Source organism: Alexandromys fortis, unplaced genomic scaffold (assembly GCF_014885135.2).
Source record: "Alexandromys fortis isolate MF-2015 unplaced genomic scaffold, M_Fortis_MF-2015_v1.1 scaffold_310, whole genome shotgun sequence".
In the NCBI taxonomy this organism is placed as follows: domain Eukaryota; kingdom Metazoa; phylum Chordata; class Mammalia; order Rodentia; family Cricetidae; genus Alexandromys; species Alexandromys fortis.
Genome location: NW_026068202.1, coordinates 806,261 through 832,908, shown reverse-complemented (window position 1 = coordinate 832,908; position 26,648 = coordinate 806,261). Strand labels below are relative to the sequence as shown.

Here is a 26,648-nt window from a genome sequence, read left to right as displayed (position 1 = left end):
GTGGGAGCCTAGGCAGTTTCGTGGATGCTCACCTTACTAGACCTGGATGGAGGTGGGTGGTCCTTGGACTTCCCACAGGGCAGAGAACCCTGATTACTTTTTGGGCTGACGAGGGAGGGGGACTTGGTTGGGGGAGGGGGAGGGAAAGGGGAGGCGGCGGTGGGGAAGAGACAGAAATGTTTAATAAATAAATAAATAAATAAATTTAAAAAAAAAAAAGAAATACTAAAACTTAGTTTGTAGTATGCATGTTTAACCTAAAGCATAATTTTTAAAAGAATTTGCTGAATGCTGGTTTTTTAAAAGCTTTTACAGAATGTTAGTATGATTGTGTGCTCATTGTAGCAGAGCTTCTGAGCTGGTCCTTAGGAAATACCCGTGTGAGATAAGCAGCCTGTGACTGCCATGCAGAATATGGAGTAGATGTGAAAGCACCCTTTCTCTTAGTTAGGGACCATTTGGGAAAGTAAAATGCTATTCCATAATTCACATTTTAACATGATCTTTGTTTCTCATAAGTCATGGTAAAAGGTAACATAGTTGTGTTAGACTTCCTTGCATAAAAACTTTACTTTGCTATTTATTTGAGGGGGCAGGGGAAGGTAGGAGGTGCTAACTCTTGATCCCAAGCTGCTCAACCCTGTTGGGCAGGCACTATACCACTGAGCCACATTCCCCTACCCATTTGCCACTCTTAAAATCCTGAATCTCTGTGTTCAAAGTGCAAAGTTTCTGTTTCTGTGCATTTTCCAGTAAGCATAGAGTGAAAGCCACACACTGAAGTGGTTGTTGTGTGGGGCACCTGTGTGGTCCTGACCTGAGTGGATGCTAACGATTTGTTTCTTGTGTTTCCCTTTCCTAATGCACAGTGCTGATTAATAGGTAAACTAAGTTTGGTGTTTGTTTTAAGACAATAAATTCTATAGCAAATATTTTTTTAAAAGAAAGGCAGTCTTGGTATTTATTCTTCGGTCCAAGCTAGGTACTCTTAACAGACTTTGTAGCTTGAAACATTTAGTTTTTAAGATTTATAATTACTGCAATAATTTTTGTCATTAAACTATTGAACAAAATGATTGTACTGCTTCTCTTCAGAGTATGACCTTGCTAAGTCACTTTTCTTGTGCATCTCCAGTGTGACATTTGTATGTGCAGTATTTCTGTATTTGAAGATCCAGTGGATATGCCTTGTGGACATGATTTTTGTAGAGGATGTTGGGAGTCGTGAGTATATGAACAGCTTATTCATCTCTTACTACAAGCTAACACCTTTGGGTTGTTAGTGAAATTATTTGCTTTCATTGTTTAATGGTATAGATCATTTATATTGGTTTCTGAGTTACACTGAAATGTACTATGCTTTATTACAAAGAATATTTTTGTTTTTCCTCTTTGACATCAAAGAAAGCATATCTAAACAATTGTATTAGTATTTTTATTTATATTACATATAATATAAATTTCAGATTTAATGTAAATATCAAGAATCAGTTTCCATCTTCAATCCCAAGCATTGTGGTCTCCTAATTTTTTAAAGCAAGTAGATAGCCTTGAAAATCCGTAAGAATGCAGATATTTTAAATTATTTTTTTGTTATTTAAATGCCTATGCTAGAGATTGGGTGTGTATTATACTGGAAATTTTATTTTGCTTCTCATACTTTTCCCTCATTTCCTCTTTATTACCTTAGATTTATACATTCTCATTATGTGTTAACTTTATAGTTGCACTTTTTGAAAGTGCTTCTAAAACAAATGCAGTACACTGTCTTACTGTCTCTGGACACACAAATATGTCCTAAGTATCTAAGAATACTTTTTTCATACTTTTTCATGGAATATTGGGTACCAGAATAGGCCTCTGGGGAGCATTACATGAGTGAGAAAGCAAAGGCCTGGCAGGTTTCCTGTCTGGTTTTTTTTTGTTGTTGTTGTTTTTGTTTTTTGGGTTTTTTTTTTTTTTTTGGTATTCTTTGTTTTACAATTTTGCTGTGGTGCAGTTGACATATATCAGTCTGTGCATTTAAACTAAGTAGTTCATAAACCAAGATATACATGTATACTATTAAACAATCACCATAATCAAGATAATGAATATCTCTGTTAGTTCCTCAAATTTACTCATTGAATTAGAGAGAGAGCTTAGTAAGTAAAGTGGTTGCCCAGGCATAGGAAACCAAGTTCAATCCCAGGAACACACAGGAAGGTCAGGCATAGTAGCGTACACTTACAGTCCCAGTGCTAGAGAGGTAGAGAAGTCTGAACCCGGGGTAGGGCTCCTTGGCCAGCCTCTCTAGCCTCATTTTTAAAAACTAGCACTCCAATTCCATGACTTTGGGAGACCATCTCAAAGAAGGTGGATAATAGTGTTTTTAGGATAACATTGGAGGTCATCTGGCCTACACACACACGTACACACACGTATACACACTCCTACACTTGTATACATATGTGCATTAAAACCTTACTGTTTTCCTGGACTCTCTCCTGCACACACCTTTCTGCCTCTCTCTCATCCGCCTCCCTTCCCCCACCTACAAATAGATACAAAGCCTCCTGATCTGTATACTGGTTTCATTTGTGGTCCTTTTAGGTGTTCTGCAAGACTTCATTTGGAGGAAACAAACTGTTTTTCAAAGAGTCAAAATAAATAAGTGTACCTGGTTTTGTTTTAGATGTAAACGTAGAGTAGAGTTTTTAGTCCAGTAGGATCAAGTCAGTATAGCTGGCACAAATAAGCTAATTTACAGAGTCAAAACTCACAGACTAAATCAATCTTTGAATCAATTCTAGAGCAGAAAATCTTCTCCATGTATGCAGTTTTGAAGTATTAAATATACTGTTTTGAGGAAGTGTTACCTGGGTTTTATATCTTGTCATTGTTGAACTTGGTTTTTATGTGAAAATTGACCTTGCCTGGGAATTACTTTAATTTTTTGACCTTTATTGACCTTCCTCACATAACTAGTATCATAGAAATTAATTCCCATTCTTATCAAAGACTACTCAGAAAAAGGTTTTAGTAAGATTTAATTCTTTGTTACTGTTGTCATTGCTGCTGTATGGCTATCTAGCATTCTCCATCTAACCCAGGACAGCTCTTGTCAAATCAGACACCAGTAAAACAAATTGGGTGGTTGGCGTCAAAAAAAATCTTTAAAATTTAATAGGAGTCTAGCCAGAGAGACGACAGCTTAGCAAGTAATGACATTGGACTCTAAGCCTGATGGCCTGAGTTTAATTCCCCAAACCCACATTCTGGAAGGAGAGGAATGACTTCTGCATGTTGTCTTCTAGTCTCTGTGTGCACACTGTATGTAGTATGTGTCCCCCACCACCACACACAAATAATAAATACACAAATAAAACATTCTGTCAGCAACACATAGAAAAATAAAATTTGGTTTTCATGAAGAACAATGTGAGCTCAGAACTTCCCATCTACTTTACTTTCCCGTCTCTTCATTGTTATTACGGCCAGATGCTTTGCAGATCTGCACCAAGGACTGAAAGACACCCTCACAGATACATTCTTACAAATAGTAAGGCTTAAGCCTCATGGATAATGCAGTCTTTCTACGTCTTCCTTGATTGTTTCTTCCTAAAGTACAGTGAAATTAATAGATAATACTAACGGAAGAAGATAATAGAAAAATCAAAAAATGTTGATAAGAGCCAGACAGTCATAATATACTTGCCTATTCTCATTTTGTTTTTTCTAGAGTTGTTAAATATAGTATAATCCACAGCTAGGAATGTATCCAAGTTGGTAGAATGCTTCGTTCACGTCTGAGTTTCAACCTTAGTATAAACCTGGCCTGCTGGCACATGTCTGTAATCTCAACAGCACATATGACGTAGAAGCAAGAGCACATTCTCAGTTATATCCTAGGGTACATAAGAGCTTGTCTGAAAAAAAATTTAATTCCATTAAAATTCAGACATAATACGTGTGTTTCTTATTTGTATATACATATTAAATAATAGTTATAACACCTTCCAAAACATACAGATTCTTTTTGCATATATTTTACTATCTAATCTGTGTTAGCAGTTCTGAAAAGTACATATTAGTATGCTCATTAAAATATGGCAAAAATAAGGCTTTTATCATTAAATTGCTAAAGACTAAAATTTTTCTAGCTCAAAACTTTTTCTGAGTTGATTCAACTATTTTGCAATATGCGTTTTTCTTACTACCTCATTAGTGTACATAGAAAATAACACAGAACTCATTTTAACACTCATCTAAAGAAATATAAAGAAAAAAGTTTTTCTTTTAAAAAGTATGCTGTATATTCTATTGCTCCTACAAAATACTTGATTTATCTCTTGTTAATTTCCCATTTATTTAAAGGGAAAGAAGATTGAGTATTTAATATAACCTTTCTAGATCACTCGGGTCTGAGTTTTTTTTATGTGAAAAATGTTTCAGATTTTAAGTTTTATATATAAAGTATATATATGCTTTATATATAAATGTATAAAGTTATATCATATATATGTGTGTGTGTATATATATATATACATATATATATATATAAAATGAGGACTGGAGAAGAAACACAGGTTTTGGTGCATGCTCTTGGTGTTATTTTAACAACACTCTCATAGAAAATTCATCAAAACAAAAGTCTTAGGACATACAAATAACTTACATCCTCTCCCTTTTTTCTGTCAATTGATATTTTAACAGGTTTTTAAATCTGAAAATTCAAGAAGGTGAAGCCCATAACATTTTCTGCCCTGCATATGAATGCTTTCAACTTGTGCCTGTAGATATTATAGAAAGCATAGTTTCTAAGGAGATGGACAAACGCTACCTACAGTTTGATATTAAGGTATGGTACCAGCTTATTAAGCCTGTGTTTTATTTTTATAAACAAAATAGTGCTATTTTTCAGAAAAAAAATGCATATATGAATGGTAATATTATTAAAACTTTGAACCAAAGCAGCATTTTATAAGTATAAAAGGAAAAATGAAAGTTAATACCCCACAAAAAAGCTATTGATATTCTTTAGTAATTTTCTTGTCCCTTTTTTATAACTAATTGTTGAAAATAGCATTCATTTGTAGCTACTCTTCCCAAACAATAGTTTATACTCCTGAGAGGAATATTTTTTAAAAAATTTTAACTTGAAAATAATTTTTATTTCAAATAATAGTTTAATAAACTAAAATTTTTGCTTTTTTCCTATTCTTTTTTCATTTAAGAATTAAACATGAAAATTATTCTTTTTGTGTATATAACTTAAAACTTTTATTTTAATTACTTTGTATGATTTTTTCTTACTCTAAATACTATTATGTAATCTTAAAAGCATTAGGCCCTACCTCTTCAATGTAGAAAGTATTATAATACCGATTTTTATGTATTTATCAAAATGACATTTAGAAATTTAGTATTAAAATATAACATAATTATACACAAGTTTCTGCTTACATTTAATCAAAAAGTAGCTTAATATGAACCAAATCATTCTTATGTTAGACACCTTTTCGCAGATAATTGCAGTTTTACTTTGTTATCATTTACCTACCTTTTAGATAAAAGAAAAAACGTTTTTAAAAACCATTCCATTACTAAGGTAAATGCCATATTTTTGCTTTTGAAGTATTTCTAGTTCTGGTTTTAGTTATTTTTAAAGCTAAACTCCTGTGTTTGATTTCATTCTTTTGTTTGCTTTTAATCTCTGTGGAGATATATTCTGTTTTAGAACTTGCAGCTGAAATAGTTTCTTTTGTTTTTCTAATTATTATGGTTTTTAAACAGGCCTTTGTTGAAAATAATCCTGCCATTAAATGGTGTCCAACTGCAGGCTGTGAAAGAGCTGTCAGACTGACAAAGCAGGGGTCAAATCCCTCTGGGTCTGACACCCTCAGCTTCCCCTTGCTAAGAGCCCCTGCTGTGGACTGCGGGAAAGGACACCTCTTCTGCTGGTTAGTATAAGACAAGCCAGAGCCACCACACTGCACCCTGTGCTCACAGTTTGTAAAGATTTGGAACTTTGAATCTGGTGTTTAAGTTGCCGTATACTTGATACTATTCTTAGTAATTTAGGAATGTGTAATAAACAGTTCATAACTATCGTGGGCTTGATATCTGCACCATGACAGCTCTTTTAAGTGTGATTATATATTTTAGTTGAATCATTCTCCCAATGCTCTGAATTAAATACTGTTTTATCCACCTAAGGAAGCTCAGTCATGGAGACATTTCTTAATGTTGTACAGCTAGGAAATGACAGAAATGAAAGTGGAGACCCCTGTGATTCCAGAGCCCATTACTTCACCCATAACAACAAAAGTAGTGATCATAGATTAGGAAATTTTCAAAGCTTCATGTCTTCATTAAACTATAAGCCTTTGGCAGCCATTCTAAGCCAGGGGTGTTTAGGGTTTGCAATCTTTTCCAGATTTCTATCCTGGGCTTAATACATGCATGTTTTTTAGAGAGGCTCTCCCAAAATGAATTCTCAGGTAACTGTAAAGCATGATTCTAGTTAAGAATTTAAGACTAGCCGGGCATGGTGGCGCATACTTTACTCCCAGCATAGGGAGGCAGAGGCAGGTGAATCTGTGTGAGGTGGAGGCCAGCATAGTCTGAAAAAGTGACAGCCAAAGATCCACAGAGAAACCCTGTCTAGTAAAACCAAAACCAACACCAGCAAAATAAACATCCAAACAAACAAAAGAGAGAAAAAACCTTATGACAACACATAGCTTCTGTTTTACTTAGCTTCTTGTGATGTTGGTTGTTTTTACTTTCTGCTCTTTTTTGGCTCTTTTGTCACCCAGTTCTCTCACCCAGTTCCCAAGTAATCACACACAGAGACTCTCTTATGAATGCCCTGCCTTATCTTGGCTTATTTCTAGCCATCTTTTCTTAATTTAAATTATTCCATCTACCTTTTGCCTCTGGGCTTTTACATTTCTCTATTTATTACCTTCTTTATTTCTTACTCCCTGGCTTGCTGTGTAGCTTGGTGCTGGCCCCTGGAGTCCTCCTCCTTTTCCTGCTCCTCATCTTTCTCCCAGATCTCTCCTCCTATTTATTTTCTTAGCCTGCCAGCCCCACCTATCCTTTCTCTTCTTGCCTTGCTATTGGCCATTCACCTCTTTATTAGACCAGTCAGGTGTTTTAGACAGGCAAAGTAATACAGCTTCACAGAGTTAAACAAATTTACATAAAAGAATGCAAGGCATCAGCTGGCCTGGGTCTGAAAAAGCCTGGGTTAAAACCGGTCTCTCTGAACATAGCTGACAATGAGGGCTACTGAGACCTCAAGAACAATGGCAATGGGTTTTTGATCCTACTGCACGTATTGGCTTTGTGGGAGCCTAGGCAGTTTGGATGCTCACCTTACGAGACCTGAATGGAGGAGGGTGGTCCTTGGACTTCCCACAGGGCAGAGAACCCTGATTGCTCTTTGGGCTGACAAGTTAGGGGGACTTGATTGGGGGAGGGGGAGGGAAAGTGGAGGCGGCGGTGGGGAAGAGACAGAAATCTTTAATAAATTAAAAAAAAAGAGGAAAAAAAAAAGAATGCAAGGCATCTTTGCATCATTAAACAAGTATTCGACAACATAAACAAATATAACACATCTAAAAATAATATTCTAAACATAATATTCTAATGCGTCCTAAGTACTGAGTAATATTGAACTCAATTAATATTGCAAAGACTATGTAACTATGTAACTCTGCACACTCATTCAGTTTTATTAGTAATTAGCATTCTCATTTATTCCAGGTAGATTCAATTAATAATTTTATTTAGTTAGATGATCCAAATAAGAATTCTGCCTTTTGTCTATTTCCAGAATTAATAACATTTTAAAATTTATTTACTAGTGCGTATGTATTATGTATGTGTATGGATACATGCGTGTCCTACTGAACATATGAAGTCAGAGGACAATTCTTTCCTTGTACCATCTGAGTTCCAGGGGTCAAATTCAGCTTGTCAGACTTGGTAGCAAGCACCTTCACCTACTGAACTTAAGTACCCTTGACATTTTAAGATTAAAACTCCAGTTTTCAAGTCAGAGTCTAGTCATAGCACTGGCGATCGTAAAACCGCACAGTAATGGAGCTATCCCTATATTATCTTGTCTGTTTCCTGCCTTTGCTATGAAAATACCATGTTGGAGATCAGAGGCCATCCAATTACTATGTATACCTAGTTTTAAAAATAAATTTTTATTGAAACACAATTGTGCCCTTCCATGCAAGTTTATTTATGTATTATCTGTGTCTGTTTTGCAGTTGTAACAGCAGAATTGAGTTCTTGCCATTGGTATACAGTTACTTAAAATGGTTACTGTTTCATCTTTTACAGAAATAGTTTGCTTACTAGAGTTTGGGTATAGTAATTAAGAAAACAATACCATTTTTCTACTTTTCTACTTTTCTTCCATTTACTACTTTTCTGGCTAAATCAGACTGAACAAATTAACATACCAACAAAATTCTTAGCAATAAGTTCTGTTCACATATATTAAAGGTAATTTTTCTAAACATTTAAAAGAAGAATTGCCAGTCTCTATGCTTTTACAATTTATTATTTACCATGTTACTGACTCTACCTCACTAATACTAAAGATAAATGGAACTATAGCAAGAAAAATAACTTAATAAATGCAAATGAGCATTATTTTCCACAGAAAAATGGAATTTAGATGGGTATCAACCAACTTTACTTAGAACTATGGGTGTTAAATAATAAAAAATATTTTTATTTTTTTCTTTGAAGTCACTATGATATCTCTTGAACAAAACAAGCTCTTGTCCACAGAGGCACCCATCGTATCCTCCCTATGCTTCTAGAATGATACCATTTGTATACCGTTCCTGGGAAAATTCAGAAAACTTATCATATACATCTTTTTACGAGCACTTTGCTTCAATTGAGGAATCCTGGTTCTAAGATGCTAGGTTTTAAAGTGGAAACACTACAAAGAAGGAAAACAAGTGCCTAGAAAACATTTAAATATAACATTTTCAGAGAGATAAAAGATTCTAAAGATAAAGTTTTGACGGATAAAAAGAACCTCTGACTAGATCTACCCAAACTTTTGTGATTTCCATGGTCTTGATTCTGCTAGATTTCTCATTGTGCCATGGAGGTGGAACATTACTTCCTTCTATCTCCTGCCTTCTCTTTATGCTCCATGGAATGAGCTTGTTTTGATCTAGAACAAATAGACTCTATTTTTTGAGGGTAGGTCATACTTTAAAACCACACACACGCCTGTGCGTATGTGCGTGCGGGCACACATACATAGCTGTAATGGTAAATTTGCCCAGCTTTGGAGAAATGTACCAGTTTACTCTTTCTGTTGACTAATCAAGATCCACTGGAGATGGTTATCCAGGACCCCAGGCTCTGGTGTGAATTGTGTTCCCGTCTGGGATCTGTGAAAGACTATATACTGACTTTAGTCTCATTTGATAGTCATTTGTTCTCGCGCTTATGCAGAAGGACAACAGAGAACTTCATACATTGAAACATTTTCTGTGCATAGGTCTGAGGGGAATTGACTTAAATGAATGAGATTAGATTTTATGTAGAACAAACTCAAATTTTAAGTTATTTAGTTTAATCTAGCTGCCTTTCAATTTTGATACTCATTCAACTATATGATTGCTACATAGTTTTCTGGACTTTCTATGTTGCCTGTCCCAGCACTGTGAGCATTAATATACAATCCTTTTTTTTTTCATTCTTTGTTTCTTGGTAATATGGGATAAATGTTTTGAACTTGTAATCAGAAATTCTGAGTCAAAATGACCACACTTGATGCTATTATCTTATTCCACCAAGAAACCAAACCTCTTGTGAAAGGAAATTGTACAAGAGAGAACTTTACAAAGTGACGACTGTGACTGGCTTTGCCCCTTCCTTTTCCCCAACAGTTATTAAACCATCTTCTGTGATGTGTGTGCGTTTATTCACGTGTACCCGTCTGTGTGTACAGAGCTTGCTGACAATGTCTTCTGTTGCTCTCTACCTTTTTTTAAGACATGCGTTTATTCTTATTTTATGTATATGTGCATGTGCACTCCATGTATACCATTTCTGGGAAGTTCAGAAGAATGTAATCAGGTCCCTCCTAATGTGGCTGCTGGGAATTTTACCCAGGTCCACTAAAGAACAGTAAGCACTCTTATCCACCAAACCATCTGTCCTGTCCACTATGATGAGTTTTGAGACAGTATCTCTCACTGGACCAGGAGCTCACCTGTTTAGACTGCAAACCCATAATCCTCCTGTCTCCATCTTCCAGCATTGCTATTACAGTTGTGCATCTCCTCACCTGGCTTTTACATGGATACTAGGGATCTGAATTTGTAAACAGAGGCAGAGCTTTCTTTTTGTCCCAACCACCCAGTCCCAAATAAACACACAGAAGCTTATATTAATTACAGAATGCTCAGCCAAAGCTCAGACTTATTACTAACTAGCTCTTACAATGTACATTAACCATTTGTATTCATCCGTATTTTGCCACATGGCTTTATCTGTCCTCTAGCATCTTGCTTCCCTCCAGCTGCTCCTCTCTCTCTGCCTCTGCCCTGCTTCCTCTCTGTACTTTCAGTTTATCTTTCCCACCTCACTATAGGCCAAGTCAACTCTATTACCAACCAATGAGAGTAATATGTATTCACAGTACAGAAGGATTATCCCACCGCATGAGTTCAGTTCCTCATGCTTTTGCAGCAAGCACTTTACCTATTGAACCTCAGAAAGTTTTCCAATGATGACCAAAGAACAAAAACCACAAAATGTTTGAATCTAGAATGCTTTCTCCTCTTAACCTATTTAAATAGTTTTTATTTGAAGTGAAATCAGTCACCGCTAGGTGGTATCCACAAACTGGGAGGCAATGACTTTAACCAGTGACCGGTCCCCCTGTTTTCCATTTTTAGCTTGCATATACTAGTGAGTAACTTCTCTGCCCTCTGAATTAGCACAGAGTCTGTCTTGCATTAGACGAAACATTTAAAGATTCTTTGTCAGAAATATTTCTTGGCCACCAGCATCCATATCTATCAAATCCAGAGCTAAGATTTAACTTGGTATACTAATCATCTTGTCTTGCTCCAGAATGGCCTTACCTCAAATGACAGGGTTTTTTTTTGCACTTGTATCTGGGAACTCACTTGGAACTCCTGTGAGTCAGTAGACAATTAAACCTACCTTAGAATAATTTCCTCAAGTTTACTGGAAAGGGCTGGAAGATGTAGCTGAGTGGTAGGTCACTTAACTACTATGCAGGAGGTTCCAGGTTCCACCCACAGTGCCAACAAAACAAAGAGAAGTGTCACTGGAAAGATCCTCTAAATAATGACGTGGTGGGATTGACATTGTATAACAGTGGAGATTTGTTTACTGGAATTGCAGACACGTGCTATCACACCTGGGACCGTGAATGCTAATTACAGTAAAGAACAGTTAGGACTCATCTTTCTCGCTGGAGACATCATAGTCAGAGAGACTCTTTAAACATCCTCCGATTAAAATAAAGTTTTTAATTTAATATCAATCCGTCCCCTGAGTTAGTAGCTCCACACATGGAAAGAATGGCTTTTCCTGATTGACAGTATCTGACTGTGACTAGTAGCATTTCCCAGGTCTTTACAGTCTGGAAATAATGATGTGGTGTTCTTTATTCAGCAAATCTCGGTTGTTGCTAAAATATTGTAAATACTCTTTACAGAACAGCATATTCAAACACAGTAAAGTTCATATTGATATTCTAAGAGTCTGCATTTGAGCCTTAACTCTGCCTCACAGTGTGGTTCAGTGATCAACAAGCTGCCACTGTTACAGTGGTTCTCAGCCTTCCTAATGCACAACCCTTTAATACAATTTCAAATACTCCTGTGAGAGCTTATCTCCATGTGGGCGGACCTGCCTGGAGACAGATAAAAGAGCAGTGTCTCAGTTCCTAAGACCATCAGAAATAATGTGTTTTCTGATGGTCTTTGGTGACTTCTAGGAAAGAGTTGTTAGGAATTTAAGTTCAGCGGCTAGAGAGATGGCTGCTTGGGAAAGTGTTTGTTTGCTTCATAAGCATGAGAACCTGTGTTCAGATACCCAACCCCAAATAAAAAGCCAAAAGAGGTGGTGTGCACCTGTAAACCAGCACTGGGCAAGCCAACAAAGGAGGATTCTGGGACTTGCTAGCTAGCTAGTCTTGCTTCAGTGAGAGATCCTGCCTCAAAAAAATGGGTGGGTGAGTGGGTGGATGAGCAGACAGATAATAGAGGAAGACACCCAGTGACCAGAGGTTGCCTTCAAGACTTAGAACTGTAACTAAAGCAAATAACTATCAAAGTGATGATTCTTAATTAAATCACTTGCTATTTGTGATTACTAAGGTTCTATAATTACACATAAATGAAATTTCTTAGATCTTGATAGAATTTTTTAATCAAGTAATTAAACTTTAAAGGAGTAGAAGGTTTTTCCTTTCTCACCCAGTTTGTATTCCTAACAACAGTGGTGCACGTTGACACATCTTCAGGAAAGGGCCTTGTTGGGGGCTGGAGAGATGGCTCAGTGGTTAAGAGCATTGCCAGCTCTTCCAAAGGTCCTGAGTTCAATTCCTAGCAACCACATGGTGGCTCACAACCATCTGTAAAGAGGTCTGGCGCCCTCTTCTGGCCTTCAGGCATACAGACAGAATATTGTATACAAAATAAATAAATAAATAAATAAATAAATAAATAAATAAATAAATAAATAAATAAATATTAAAAAAAAAAAAGAAAGGGCCTTGTTTTGTTGCTGTTAGGTTAGCCTCCAGGGATGAAGATTCTGGGCACTCACATTTTCCTTCATAACCGTGGTAGATCGATTCCATTAATAATTCTAGCCAAGGTCCTCCTCCATACCATGTTCTGTGGACATCCTGAGATACAATTTCAATAGGCAACAGATAGCATTCACCAATTAAGTCTTCTTTTAGGAGTGAGGTATAACATTGTATCCTTGTAAACTTAGGAGTCTTAGACAGAAGGGTAACAGGTTTAAAGTCAGCCACTTACACAGCAAAACCACATCTCAGAAGTACAAAAAAATCAAAGAATTTAGCTTCGTGATATCAGCAGGACTACTTCTCAACCTAGATTATCAACCAGCTACTCTATCTAGTATCCTTTATTGTAATACTCTGGAGTCCAAACCTCTTTTCACAGATGAGTTAGTGCTCAAGAATAGCATTAAATAGCAGCCATGGTTCACTTTCTACTCCGCAGTTCTTCCTGAAGCTTCTTAGAAGTGTCTCCTTTACACCCACTCCCAGTGTCCATGGGAACTGCCAAACATCACTGATTGGGCTGGCACCTGCAGCAACAGCAAACCTGTGTCCTGTGAGACTCGGGGAAGGAAGGCCTTCTGTTGCTATCTAATGCCACACAGTTATAGAGAGCCATGCACACCGATGAGCAGTTACGGCCTTTTGAAGAAGTGTTGATTGGCTTTTTAGATTCTGTTTTACAGCATTGGGGTTTTCCTCCATAATTTTCTTTTTCCTCTCAAAATATATTTTTACAGCAGGACCAATATACTATTATTGATTCTTCTAGGAAAAGATAGTGAATGTGCTATTTAATCTCCAGGGGTGGGTGAAAAAAACTTAATGGAACTAATTTATATTTATTGATTTCACTCATTTCTTATAGTTGCTGAAGATGTATAACTTTTTTGCATCCTAGGATTTTGTTTTCTGCTTTCTTGAAATATAATTAACAAGTAGGCTTTAAAAATAATGAGTGCCAAGAAATGTACCTTCTGCATTCCAACATGAATTCTCAAGCACCAGATAGGAGCACTGCTTCTCTCTGGCTATAGCATGTACTCCTTACTTCTGCATGCTAGTCCAGGTGCGTAATGAAAGTTTGCAGTTATCACAGATCTGAGTCTGCACTTCACAGCATATAGCACATGCACTAGTGTTTTTAAACAACCTAGCGGTTTTGAGTAGCTTTTAAGTTGCTATTAAGTGTTGGAGGGGCGTGGTCGATTGATAAATAACCAGACCAGCTCAATATAAAAGGTTTAGTTTTTAATAATTGAGGAAAAAGGGAAAACTTACATGACCAAAGATCCCAGGAACACCAGGAGCACAGGGAACCAAAAGAGGAAGAGCGAGTGCGTGTGGACGTTTTTATTGCTTTTTCATAGCCCCAGGCGAACACACCTTAAGCAGCCTGTGATTGGCTGAAGTCCCCCATCAAAGTGTGACTCCCACCTCTTACCTTCCTCATGATCCCCAGAGAACCTGTGACTATGAAAGAGCACTTCTCTTTCTTTCCCCAACAACCATGGACAAAATCATTGTCTTCTTTGTCTATAAATTAGCCTGCTCTACTTTCAATAGTAGTGAAATCATGCAGTTTTTATCCTTTTGTATTTTGCTTATTTCCTTTAGCGAAAAGAAGTTCATGTGTTTGAGCCCCTGGTCCCAAGCTGATGCACTGTTTTGAGGCCTTATGGAGCCTCAGACATGGGGCCTAAGCCTGAGGAAGTGGGTTGCTGGCTGTGTCACAGGTGGGACCCAAGCCTGGTGCCTTCTCTACCATGATGATGAATTCTCTACTTAAACTCAGAGTAAACCTGCCTCTGCCTAAGATACTTTACTTTGTCACAGCAAAGAAACACATCATAATACAATACAATACCTGAGCATGAGATTTCTGAGTTAGACAGTAGTTCTGTTTCACGTGGTAGAAAACCACTAAGCTGTTGCCCAGACAGCTGCATCATTAGCATTTGTATGAGTAGTGCTCAAGAGCTCCAGTTTTTTTAAATCCTTACCAACACTTGTTATTTCTAGTTTTCAATAATAATTATGCTAATGAGTATGAAGTAAAATCATTATCAGTATATTTTAAGTATAGTGAAATATTACCTCTTAGTTTGTAAGCCAACTGGTATGTCTTAATAAACTTAACCTTTACAAATAAGATTTCTATTTAAGAAGGTAGTAGCAGTGGTGTTAATATGTCCAGCCTTTGGAGTTTCTTTCCCTAATGACACTTTCTAGAACACTATATTATACCATGTTGAGACAAAATGAGTGTGAAGGGTTTAGACTTTTTCTTAATATTTGAACTCTAATATATTCATAGAATGAATGTGTAATTGAGTTACAAATGATTGATATTTTCAGTTGTTGATATCTAATTTCAAAAATCCTTGTAAAAGTAACTTTTGGTTGCTTGCACTGGCAGTTACCAGAGATTTTGGAGGTAAATGTAACTGTTCAAATATGATTTTCCAGTGCTGGGGAAATGGCTGTGTGGGTTAAGAACTTGCTGTGCAAACATAAGGACCTGAGTTTGGATCCCTAACCCCCACATAAAAGCAGGTGTCTATAACCCCAGCGCTGGGGGCGGGGTCTGCAGTGAATGGACACAGGTAGATGAAACTAGAAGAGTTCCTTACACAGAGCTCCTCAGACTCTACAATGAAGGAGGAGTGTTTGTGATATAGTTGCCAGGCCTCTGGGCCTACTCGAATGAGTCTAATGGCAGTGCTGCTGACAAAGATCGTACCTGAGTAACAGTAATTAAAAGTGACTAATAGCTGTGTTATGGCTCCTACAGCTGCAAAACTAAGTTGTACTTTAAAGTGTGTAACCATGCTGTGTTCAAAGACTGCACTGAAGTCGTCTAGCTTTGGAATCCCATTTTCAAAGCCATTTTTGAAATGTGTCGTATCTCATTTGTGCCTTAGTTTTTTCAATTTTAAAATTGGATTAATATTTGCCATCCACATATTTGATTCCAGATAGTGATGAGGACTATATTTCAATGACTTTCCTGTTTTGTTTTGTAGGGAGTGCCTTGGTGAAGCACATGAGCCTTGTGACTGCCAAACATGGAAAAATTGGCTACAAAAAATTACTGAAATGAAGCCAGAGGAACGTAAGTGGAACTTTGCATATCTGTACTACATATTTCCTATGGGCATTCAAAAGATAATGTCATATTTCTCATAATCTTTATTTAAGAGAAATTTTCAAACTTGCTAATGCCAGGCCCCCCATGTTCAGCATGGCCTCTCTCACGTAGATCCTTTTGGAGATGACTTTATACAGGGCAGAATCACAGGCAGATCTTTGATCGTAACAAGGAATTTTAACCTAAGGTGCAATATGAGGGTCATATTTAACCTTCTCACCAAGCCCTTTTCATTCTTTAGTGGGCCACCTTGTTTTTTCTGTACTTACAAGATAAACGTTATGGTCTGTAGTAAGAAAAACACTTATTTCCCTGAAACTTCCAGTTAAATATTAATTTCTTGGTACTATGCAGTTCTGTACATTTATTTAAACACTGAGACTTTTTTATTATTGAAAATAGATTCCTCTCTCATACAATATATTCTGACCTCCACACCCCCTCCCTCCACTTCCCCCAGCTCTCCTTTCCCCTGGATCCACTCCCCATCCATTTCCCTTCAGAAAGGACCAGGCCTCCAAGAGACAAACACAACAAAATAAGATACAAAGCAAAGGCCCTAATATCAAGCAGAACAAGAAAACCTAATAGGTGTGTGGGGGGTGGGGAATCTCAAGAACAGACAAAAGATTCAGAGGTACATCTGTTCCCACTGTTAGGAGTTCTACAGAAACACCAGAGGTCCTGATGCAGACCCATGCAGGCCCTATGCTTTCTGCTTCCGTCTGAATGAGCCCTTCTGCCTTAGTTAGGGTTTCTGTTGCTATGACAAAACACCATGACCAAAAGGTAAATTGGAAGGAAGGGTTGGTTTATTTGGCTTACACTTTAGCATTGTAGTTTATCATTGAAGGAAGTCAGAACAGGAACTCAAGCAGAGCTGGAACCTGGAGGCAAGAGCTGATACAGAGGCCATGGAGGGGGGCTGCCTACTGGCTTGCTTTCCCTAGCTTGCTCAGTCTGCTTTCTTTCTTTCTTTTTTTTTTTTTTAATTAAAGATTTCTGCCTCCTCCCTACCTCCCTTTTCCGTCCCCATCCCCCCACTCCCCTCCCTCTCCAGTCCAAGAGCAGTCAGGGTTCCCTGCCCTGAGGGAAGTCCAAGGTCCTCCCCCCTCCATCCAGGTCTAGGAAGGTGAGCATCCAAACTGCCTAGGCTCCCACAAAGCCAGTACATGCAGTAGAATCAAAACCCAGTGCCATTGTCCTTGGCTTCTCGGCAGCCCTCATTGTCCGCCATGTTCAGAGAGTCCGGTTTTATCCCATGCTTTTTCAGTCCCAGTCCAGCTGGCCTTGGTGAGCTCCCGTTAGATCAGCCCTACCATCTCAGTGGGTGGGTGCACCCCTCACAGTCCTGACTTCCTGGCTCATGTTCTCCCTCCTTCTGCTCCTCATTTGGACCTTGGGAGCTCAGTCCAGCGCTCCAATGTGGGTCTCTGTCTCTATCGCCATCCATCGCCAGATGACGGTTCTATGATGATATACAAGATATTCATTAGTATGGCTATAAGATCAGGCCATTTCAAGCTCTCTCTCCTCAGCTGCCCAAGGACCTAGCTGGGGACATCTCTCTGGACCCCTGGGAACCCCTCTAGAGTCAAGAGGAAAGCTCAGTCTGCTTTCTTATAGAACCCAGGATCACCCGCCCAGGATAGCACCACCCACCATGAACTGGGCTCTCCCCCATTGTTCACTAATTAAGAAAATACCTTACAGCTGGATCTCATGGAGGCACTTCCTCAACTGAGATTCATTCGTCTCTGATGACTTTAGCTTGTGTGGAATTGACACACAAAATGAGCCAGGACACCTGCTTAGTTGATTCAGATTCTAAAACGTCTATAAATACATTATCTCTGCTCCGTTGTGGAAAGGATATGAAGTGATGTTAGTAATCCCATTTTGCAGATGACATGACCCCTGGATTGAGTGACATAAGGCATATATCGAGTGACAGAATAGATTTGAATTTCTGAAGGATTCCTTTTTACATTTTTCCTAATAGCAATTCCCATATTTAACAAATAAATGTATTTTCTTTGTAATAATTTCCATTTTCTAAAGTATTTGACAGCAACTATTTCCTATTAAAGTAATGTAAGTAAAGATTTAGTGAGAGTCTTCTTATGTGTTTTAGATAATGGAGCTAGTAAGAATTCACTTGGTGAATCTATACTTCAGAACAAACACATAATAAGCATGGCTTCGGCCTTTAGGGAAGGCAGGGACTAGGAGAAACTGTCAGATTATTATATGGCATATGCTAGCATACAGTTAAGGAAACGTGAGAAGAGCTAGCTGGAGCTGAGATTGAAGGGAGAAAGGGGTCTTCAGGCTCTCATGAAAGCAGAGACTGTAAATTGGCCTCGGGGCTTTTATTTAGAGGCTAAGGTGCTTGTATCAGAAGTGTCACTTGGAGAGAGGCTATGAGACCTTTGGCCTTATGGAAGGGAATCTCCCATTGCCCAAGGGCTAGTCCTCAGTATTGTAGATCCCTGAGGTTCATGTTGTCTGCTGAAACTCTTCATAGAATAAGCCATGGAGTACAGTATTTATGCAGGGACACAGTGTTTATCAAGCCTATCTCTATCAGAATAGCTGGTAACCGTAGGGCTAGCTTAAAGGATGGAGAGACCAGTGATTGAGAAGTTGAGGTTTTTAATTTGTGTCATAAGATAGACCGTTATACCTTTAGTCAGAGTTAACAAGTTCAGATAAAGATGTTGGTTTCTAGGAAAAAGAACGGCCCTTGATGTAGGCATGTTGAATGTGTGGTACTTGCAGGATAAATGGTTGGAGATGTTCAGTGGAATTCTAAAAGTACTTGCCTCATGCTCAGTAGAAATGCTAGGAAAAGTTAGTAATTTGTTTATTTTAAATGGTGTCTTCCTTATTTAAGTACTGTTTGTGTTAGATATAAAATTTAGATACTATCCATGCTCTTAACACGTTTTCAATAATATAAGTGTCACATATATTGTAAGAGGATATTATTTCTGTGATGAACTATGGGGAAAGGGGAGCATGGAGGCAGTAATCTCGGGAGAAGAGTAACAAATTTGATGCACATTTGAAACCTCGTCAGTGCTCTTCTTGTGGACCAAAATAAGAAGCACACTCACGGGCAGGGTAAAGTCGCTTTGTGAAGCAGCATGGCGTACTGAAGGCCTGAAATTCAGTCCTTAATGCAGGGTGCTGTGGTGAGTGATGGAGCTGTGCAGGCAGTAGTTCAGATTGGGTGGACGTAAATAGACGCAGGAGTTTAAAGAAAATGCAGTGTCATTGTTTTAAATCTAGCATGTTTCCTAGTTGCTTGAAGATTGCTATGCTACCAGATGTAATTAGTCTAGCATACTTTTTTATTCTAAAACAGAATATGGCCTAAGTATGTAGTTTGATATGCAAAGCAAGTATTTGGAGAAATATTTCTAGAGGATATATATTAATTATTTTCTATTGCTGTGATAAAGCACCATGAGCAAGCAAGAGAAGGAAGAAGGGTTTTTGTGTGTGTGTGTGCTTAGGGTTCCAGAGAAAGAGGTGTCCATGATGGCAGCTAGAGCCACAAGCTCCAAGTTTGCATCTTGTCAACTAGCATGAAGCAAAGAGAATGAACTGGAGTAGGACAAGGCCTTAAGCACTCAAAGCCTGCCCCCAGTGACATCTTCCTCCATCAAGGCTATATCAGCTAAGCCTCCCAAACAACGCCTCAAATACGGAACATTTCTCATTGAATCCACCACAGGAAACTGGCAGGGAATGTTTGCATGTTCCTTGTGTAATAGAATTTGAGGGCTGCAGCGTTTTTAGTCATCATCCATGCTTTCCTGACTTTTGAGTCACCTATGTTCCTATAAGTGACTCCCCAGTAAACACATTGGTTCACCAAACTACCTGGATGGGATAGTATTGTGACTGTGGTCTGACATTGTCTTCTCTGTTGAATCCAACTAGACTCCCTCCCAGGAAGTATGATGCAAACCATTGTCTAAGCAACTCATTTGGCTTTATAAATCATAGTTTGACCAGTACCACTTGTTGAAGATGCTGTCTTTTTTCCCATTATGTATTTCTGCCTTCTTTGTCACAATCAGGTATCCATAGGTATGTGAATTTATGTCTAGGTCTTCAGTTTGCTTCCACTGATCAGTGTTTCTGTTTTTGTGCTAATATCATGATGTTTTTATTACTATACCTCTGTGGTATAATTTGAGATTGGGGATGGTGAAACCTCCAGCAGTCCTTTTATTATCTGGGATTGTTGTAGCTACCCTGGATTTTTTTGTATTTCTATATGAAGAAGAAAAATTGTGTGCTGGTGTTTTGTTGGAAGTTGCATTGAATTTGTAGATTTTTTGGTAGGTTGGTCATTTTTATTATGTTAATCTTACCAATCCATGAATATGGGAGAGAGAGCTTTCCATCTTCTGATACTTTCTTCAGTTTCTTTCTTCAGCATCTTAAAGTTTTTATCATACAACTCTTCCACTTTCTTAGTTAGAGTTACTACAGGGGAATTTATAGTTAGAATTACTTGTATCACATTTCCAGGGACCCAAACGGGGCACCTATGGCAGGCCAGAGAAACAAATCCACCCAATCTAGCTTAGTGATCCGGTGGCTTTTTTGGGACTACTGGTAGCATGGTGAGCTCAAAGGCATCTGTGTCATGAGGAAATTGACCTCAGTTTGTGATGACATAAAAGCTGTGTTCCTGGAGTTCCTGCTTGACAACAGCTAAGCTGGTTGGAGTATCTTTTCTCTGCAGTAGTTGTGACTTCTGATATAACCTTGGGGACAGGGCCATGTGAATCTTGTAACCTTTAGGAGTTCCCTGAGACTTGTAAATATCATCTTCTTCCTGAATTGCCCTCTTCCAGAGGCAGTGTTTCAGTTAGGACAGCACAACACTGTCCCTCACCATTTTAGAACTGGCCCACAGATAATTTTCTACTCTGGAGGGAGAGTAAGAGTCCTCACTGGCAAGATGAGGTTAGTGTTGGACCTAGGAAAGACTATCCTTGTACATAATAAGGACCCTATGGGAAGAGGAGGAAAGAAGTGTAAGATTAGCAATGAGATGCATGATATTTCTATTGGCCAGGGATAGATAGACTGCAACCTAACATTATTTCTTTGAATTGTCCAAATGAAATTTTGATTCAGAAATACTGGAAAGAATGTTAGAAAACAGGCTAGAAGAAAGAGTGTCCACCTATACTTCCCTACCGAAGAGGCACCAAACCAAGATTGCACTGAAAATCCCCATTGCCAAGAGAAGCCTAGGTATCTACTTGTGTCACACTCCAGGGTTACTCTGTTTGCTTCGTACAACAAAAAATAACAATCACAACCATTGTTAAGACAGTTTCTAACCGGGCAGTGGTGGCCCACGCCTTTAATCCCAGCACTCGGGAGGCAGAGGCAGGTGGATCTCTGTGAGTTCGAGGCCAGCCTGGTCTACAAGAGCTAGTTCCGGGACAGGCACCAAAGCTACAGAGAAACCCTGTCTCGAAAAAAAAAAAAAAAAAAAGACAGTTTCTTACTAACTTATCCAGGCTGACTTGAAACTGGTGCTCTTCCTGACTCTGCCTCCTAAATAGCTTAGATTCAGGCATATGCCACCCCACTCAGCTGTCATAAGCATTTTTTTACCAAATTTTAAGTTTGTGTTTTTTTTTTCTCTTAAGTCCAGTTTTCTAGTCCTTGAGTGGTGAAATTCAAAAGAAGTGACACAATCAAATTAATCAGAAAAAGTATTTAAAAAATACCAAAATTAATTCAGAGGATTTCATATAAACAATTGACTAGTCTTTTAAAGCGCTAAATTGATTCTGTTGTGTTTAATCAGAGCAAGAAGTGGGTATAGTTATTGTCTGGTGAAATGGTAAATTTATAAAATTTGCAGACCATTTATATATTCATTAAATGAAACAAGTCTTTAAAAGTGTGTTGTCTGTATACAAGTGCATATAGAGGGATGTGCATGTGTTTGCGTGCACTGGCTGTATACATTTTGGTTCTATTAAAGAGGCTTAGATTCTGTTATACTCTGACGCTATTAAATGAAGCTGATATTTCTTATCACGAGACTCTAGCACATCAAATTATTAACAATACAAGATCAGGGTATATAAGACATATATATAGCTCAGGTAAGAGGAAGAGTTTGAAAACCAGTGGAGTAAGAAAACTCACTGGTGAGACATGCATCACAGGTGCTCAGAAGGGTAAGTTCAAAGAAGTGGATGCACAGAAAGCAAATCCCCCAGAAGTTTCACTACAATAGCAGTTAGTCAGTTCCTAATCACCATCATACAAGCCCTAGAATGTAATTAGAAGTGAGCCTTCTCGGGCTGGAGAGGTGGCTCAGAGGATAAGAGCACTGGCTGCTCTTCCAGAAGTCCTGAGTTCAATTCCCAGCAACCACATAGTAGCTCACAACCATCTGTACTGAGACCTGGTGCCTTCCATGCCAGCAGTACATTGTATGCTTAATAAATAATTAAATTTTTTTTTAAAAAGAAAAAGTGAGCCTTCTCTCCAAGAGTGGAAGAAAAGTGCTCTGTTGTGCTTCATACAGCGGCTTTGTTTGCATGGCATTGTGCTTTATGTGTTAAAACAATGAACAATACGGATCATAAGAATATGCTAGAATCTCTAAACTAAAAATAGTGTTGATATTGAAAAGAGAAAAAAGGCTCTTTCTTTTAAACAAGAATCAGGTGCTTTAAATATGTTTAGATTTTATAGCATTGCCTCTACAGCTTGACCACACTAGCCGTTTTGAGTTCCTTCTCAGATTCCTGTTCTCACCAAAAAATGTGAGTTCTCCCCACCAGCTTTTTCCTCTCAAGTTAGAAACTGGTATGACCTCGTTACCTCACTAGTGCTGCTGTTTCTCTTTGCTGTGTGGAATTAAAAACCAGTATTAATTATATAGGCAAAAGCTGGTGCTGTAGTGTTGTAGATGCAGACATATAGAGGTAGCTTGCAGGATCAGTGCAGCAAAACAGCTCCTCTCTGCTGCCAGATTCCATAGAAAGGCAACTCCTAGTACCCAATCCTTGTTCACATTTAGAGCCACTTTCTAAGGATCAGTCAGCCCCAATCTGTCCCCCCCCCCTTTTTTTTGTCTTGTATGTAAGAACTGGGGAAACATTCCTTGCTTTGGACAATACAACTCAAACCTTACTTGCCGTACCTTCTTTTAGAGAGTGCATGGAATCAAAGCCTTGACTTGAATGGCCACTTACAGTGACTCTTATGTGACTTTCCTGACATCATTTTCACGACAGAAAAAGTAAGGCTGCCCAGTGCAGAGGTAGAAAAGAAAAGACAACCCACAGATCCCTGCCATTCTTACAGGACAAACAGAATTTTAATTTTACTTTTTAAATTGTTAGGGGGAAGTTAAAATGGAATGCTTAGAATCTTTAAAAACCATAATATTCCTTAAGATCACAGATGAATTTAAGAAGACAATTGATAAAGGTGGTGTGGGACAAGCACTTCCCCACTGAGCCATACCTCCCTAGTCCCTTAGAAAACCTGCCAAGTCTTAAAGGACTTCACACTGTTTACTAAAGCGATTTGATTTTTATCTTGTAGTCCTCTTGTCAAGGAGAAGCAAATGAAAGATTGAAAGCAGAATCTTATTTTTCAAAGATCACTCTAGTCAGTGTTGTTGAAAGTGGGAGGGAGAAGGAACTGCGAAGAAGGGTTAGTTTCCTGTGCGTCTATTGTCCAGGCAAGAGATGTGGAGGGCACTAGCTCAGACAACAAAAAGTGGGGATGGAAAGGACACGGAAGAGTCAGGAGTGGAGTCAGTGATGTTCTGTGAGTGAGCCAGCCAGAGGGTGTTGAAGACAGTCCACCTGGTAGACAAAGTCTGAGCTCTCTAGATGACTTACAAGCATGGGTAAATAAAAGAACTGATGTTTACTTTTGGGCATATACCCTTGGATCTGTTTATCTTAAATAATCAAAGATTTAAAAAACAAAAAAAGGAAGAGAAAAGAAAAAAATGGTGCTCTTGTGTATTTGCAACACTCTGAAGCCTGAAAGCCAAATTCTGGGTTTGTAGGTTGCCTGGACGATGCGTAGCAAGTTGTCTCACAAAACAGATGTTGTTGTTTAATAATTTCCACTAGGAAAAATTCCTGATAATTTTGTTTGCAACTAACCTGTTTTAGAAAGTGTAGTTCAGGGCCTTGGAGAGATTTTTCAATGGTTAGGGACACTTGTTGCTCCTGCAGAAGATGTGGATCCCAAACCCAGAAGGTAACTCACAGTCATCTACAACTCCAGTTGCAAGGGATCCAACACTCTTCTGCAGGCACCAAGTTGCATGTGATACACACACATGCAGACAAAATAGTCATGCACATAGAACAAAATACACATCTAAAATAATTAAAATCTAAATAAATTATATTACAGCACAATAACCTTTGGTTACTTGTATGTGAATGTATTTGCATGTGGGCAGACCTGCCAGGAGACAGACAGAGGAACATATTTTGATTCCTAAGAAATACATGTTTTGGTTCTGTCAGAACTATATGTTTTCTGATGGTCTTAGCTGACCCCTGTGAAATGTTCTTTTAACCCCCAGATTGAGAACATTAGATCTAACGTCATTCTAAAATTTTCTTGGGTATAATAGTTAATTTAAACAAAGCACATACTTTTTTAAATAAAAAAAAAACTTTGATTCTTCCCCAGTTTATTTGTATAGATTTATAGAGAAATCTCATTTCAAGTACATTTTCTAAGAATATTTTGGAACAGAAGTCCTTATATTATTAAAATTGAAGTAATTGTAAAAGTTTCTCCATAAACACTGATATGAAAAAGAAATACATTATTACACTGGAGAGACAACCTGCAAAGAAAAGTCTAGTTCCACCTGGAGTCATATGCCAGTAATATGTTTTTATGTTTGTCCCCCATATCTTAAAGTTGTTGGAGTCAGTGAAGCCTATGAGGATGCTGCCAATTGTCTGTGGTTGTTAACTAACTCCAAGCCTTGTGCAAACTGTAAGTCTCCAATACAGAAGAATGAAGGCTGCAATCACATGCAGTGTGCCAAGGTAAGGTGCTGGCATGTGTTTCCATGCTTTGTGGTTAAAAGTCTTAATTTAGTTTGTACTACAAGATGATATTCTGTAATAAAACCATCAGCTAAATAAATAATTCAGTTCATTGCTACATTGAAAAATTAAAATGCCTCCAGAGATCCACCTGGCTGAAACATTTAGGGGATTGAAGGGAAGTCTGTGATCTTCAGATCTCAGTGTAAAAAAGAAGCGATCTGCATTGTTGTTGTGTTTTAATCTTGGAATTAGGTTGATATTTTATTAACTCATGCCTCTGTTTCAGTGTTTTTTTAAAAAATTGTAATAATGCTTTTTATTTTCTCCCTTTATTTGAAGTGGTTTTAAAATATTAAGATATTGTATTTTTTCTCATTTAGAATGTAAAAGAAATTAAAATAGTTAAGACTAATAAAATGTTGCTCTAAGAATCACTTGAGCGGAGCATTGGTTGCACATGCCTTTACTCCCAGCACTAGGGAGACAGAGGCAGGTGGATCTTTGTGAGTTTGAGGCCAGCCTGGTCTACAGAGCTAGTTCCAGAACAGGCTCCAAAGCTACAGAGAAATGCTGTCTTGGGGGGGGGGGGGGGAATCATTTGATTTTTTTTTTAATCCTTAAACCAATTATCATTGTATTACTACTTGCAAAAGAATGGAAATTACAAAATTATCTTATAAGTTTGCATTATAATAAAATTAATGTAAAGAAATGTACTTTTTGAGCCAGCAGTGATTCCCTAGGTGGTAGAAGGAAACAACATACTGTTTTTTTCTGAGAAAATTACTCAAAAGTACTTAACAGTTTACTTAAGAACTGAACAAAATTATTTTCTCTAATTATGGCCTCATGTTTAACTCCATATTTGTTTCGTTCTTAGAAAATGTGGTATAAAATTCCTAAATGTGCACAGACGTATAATTTGATCATAAAAAAATCAGCAGTTGGCTGTTGAGGTAGACTCCAGTATTCCCTTTCTGTCCTTTCATGAATATGAATTACTGGAGGAGCAACTTCATGAACTAATCAGTACAAAGGTATTAACATAAACATATGTTGCTTGAGATTCGCTAGGGTTTAAAACGTTTACACGATCTGTAAATTTAATAACCTTATTTGTATATTTTTTGAATTTTTCAGATTGAAAATATAAGCTGAGTTGGTCATGATAGCAGATGGCCTTAATCCCAGCACTCTATAGGCAAAGGCAAGCAAATCTTTGCAACCAGCCTGGTCTAAATAACAAGCTAGTAGTTAGAGTTACACAGTGAGACCCTGTATCCAAAAAGAAAGAAAATAAACTGAAGAGTGGTGTTCTCATTTTGACATAGAAAACTTACCTAGATAATAGCTTCAGTGACACAGTTGAATCCTCTTAGAATATTTTTCAAGAATGCAATTAAAACATGTCATGAAAAATTGAATCCATGCTGAAGTGCAAACGATGTGATGTCATTATCTGCCTAGGCTTTTGATGTTTTAGTGTGGATTATGATTTAATAGACAGTTTGCATTGTCTGAGATTCAATGGATTAAACATTTTTTTAAATGGCATGTTTCATATGAAAATAAACTG

General features: G+C 37.9%; 1 protein-coding gene across 6 annotated transcripts in view; it reads left to right on the top strand.

Moving 5' to 3' along the window:
• Ankib1 (ankyrin repeat and IBR domain containing 1) overlaps positions 1 to 26,648 on the top strand; it is a 134,635-nt gene that overhangs the window by 84,573 nt on the left and 23,414 nt on the right. For all 6 annotated transcript variants that reach the window (XM_050129980.1, XM_050129979.1, XM_050129981.1 and 3 more), the window contains 5 exons: positions 1,136 to 1,224; positions 4,696 to 4,840; positions 5,776 to 5,942; positions 15,853 to 15,941; positions 24,939 to 25,069. In XM_050129980.1, coding sequence (XP_049985937.1) covers positions 1,136 to 1,224; positions 4,696 to 4,840; positions 5,776 to 5,942; positions 15,853 to 15,941; positions 24,939 to 25,069 — 621 coding nt within the window. The remainder of the gene's footprint in view (positions 1 to 1,135; positions 1,225 to 4,695; positions 4,841 to 5,775; positions 5,943 to 15,852; positions 15,942 to 24,938; positions 25,070 to 26,648) is intronic.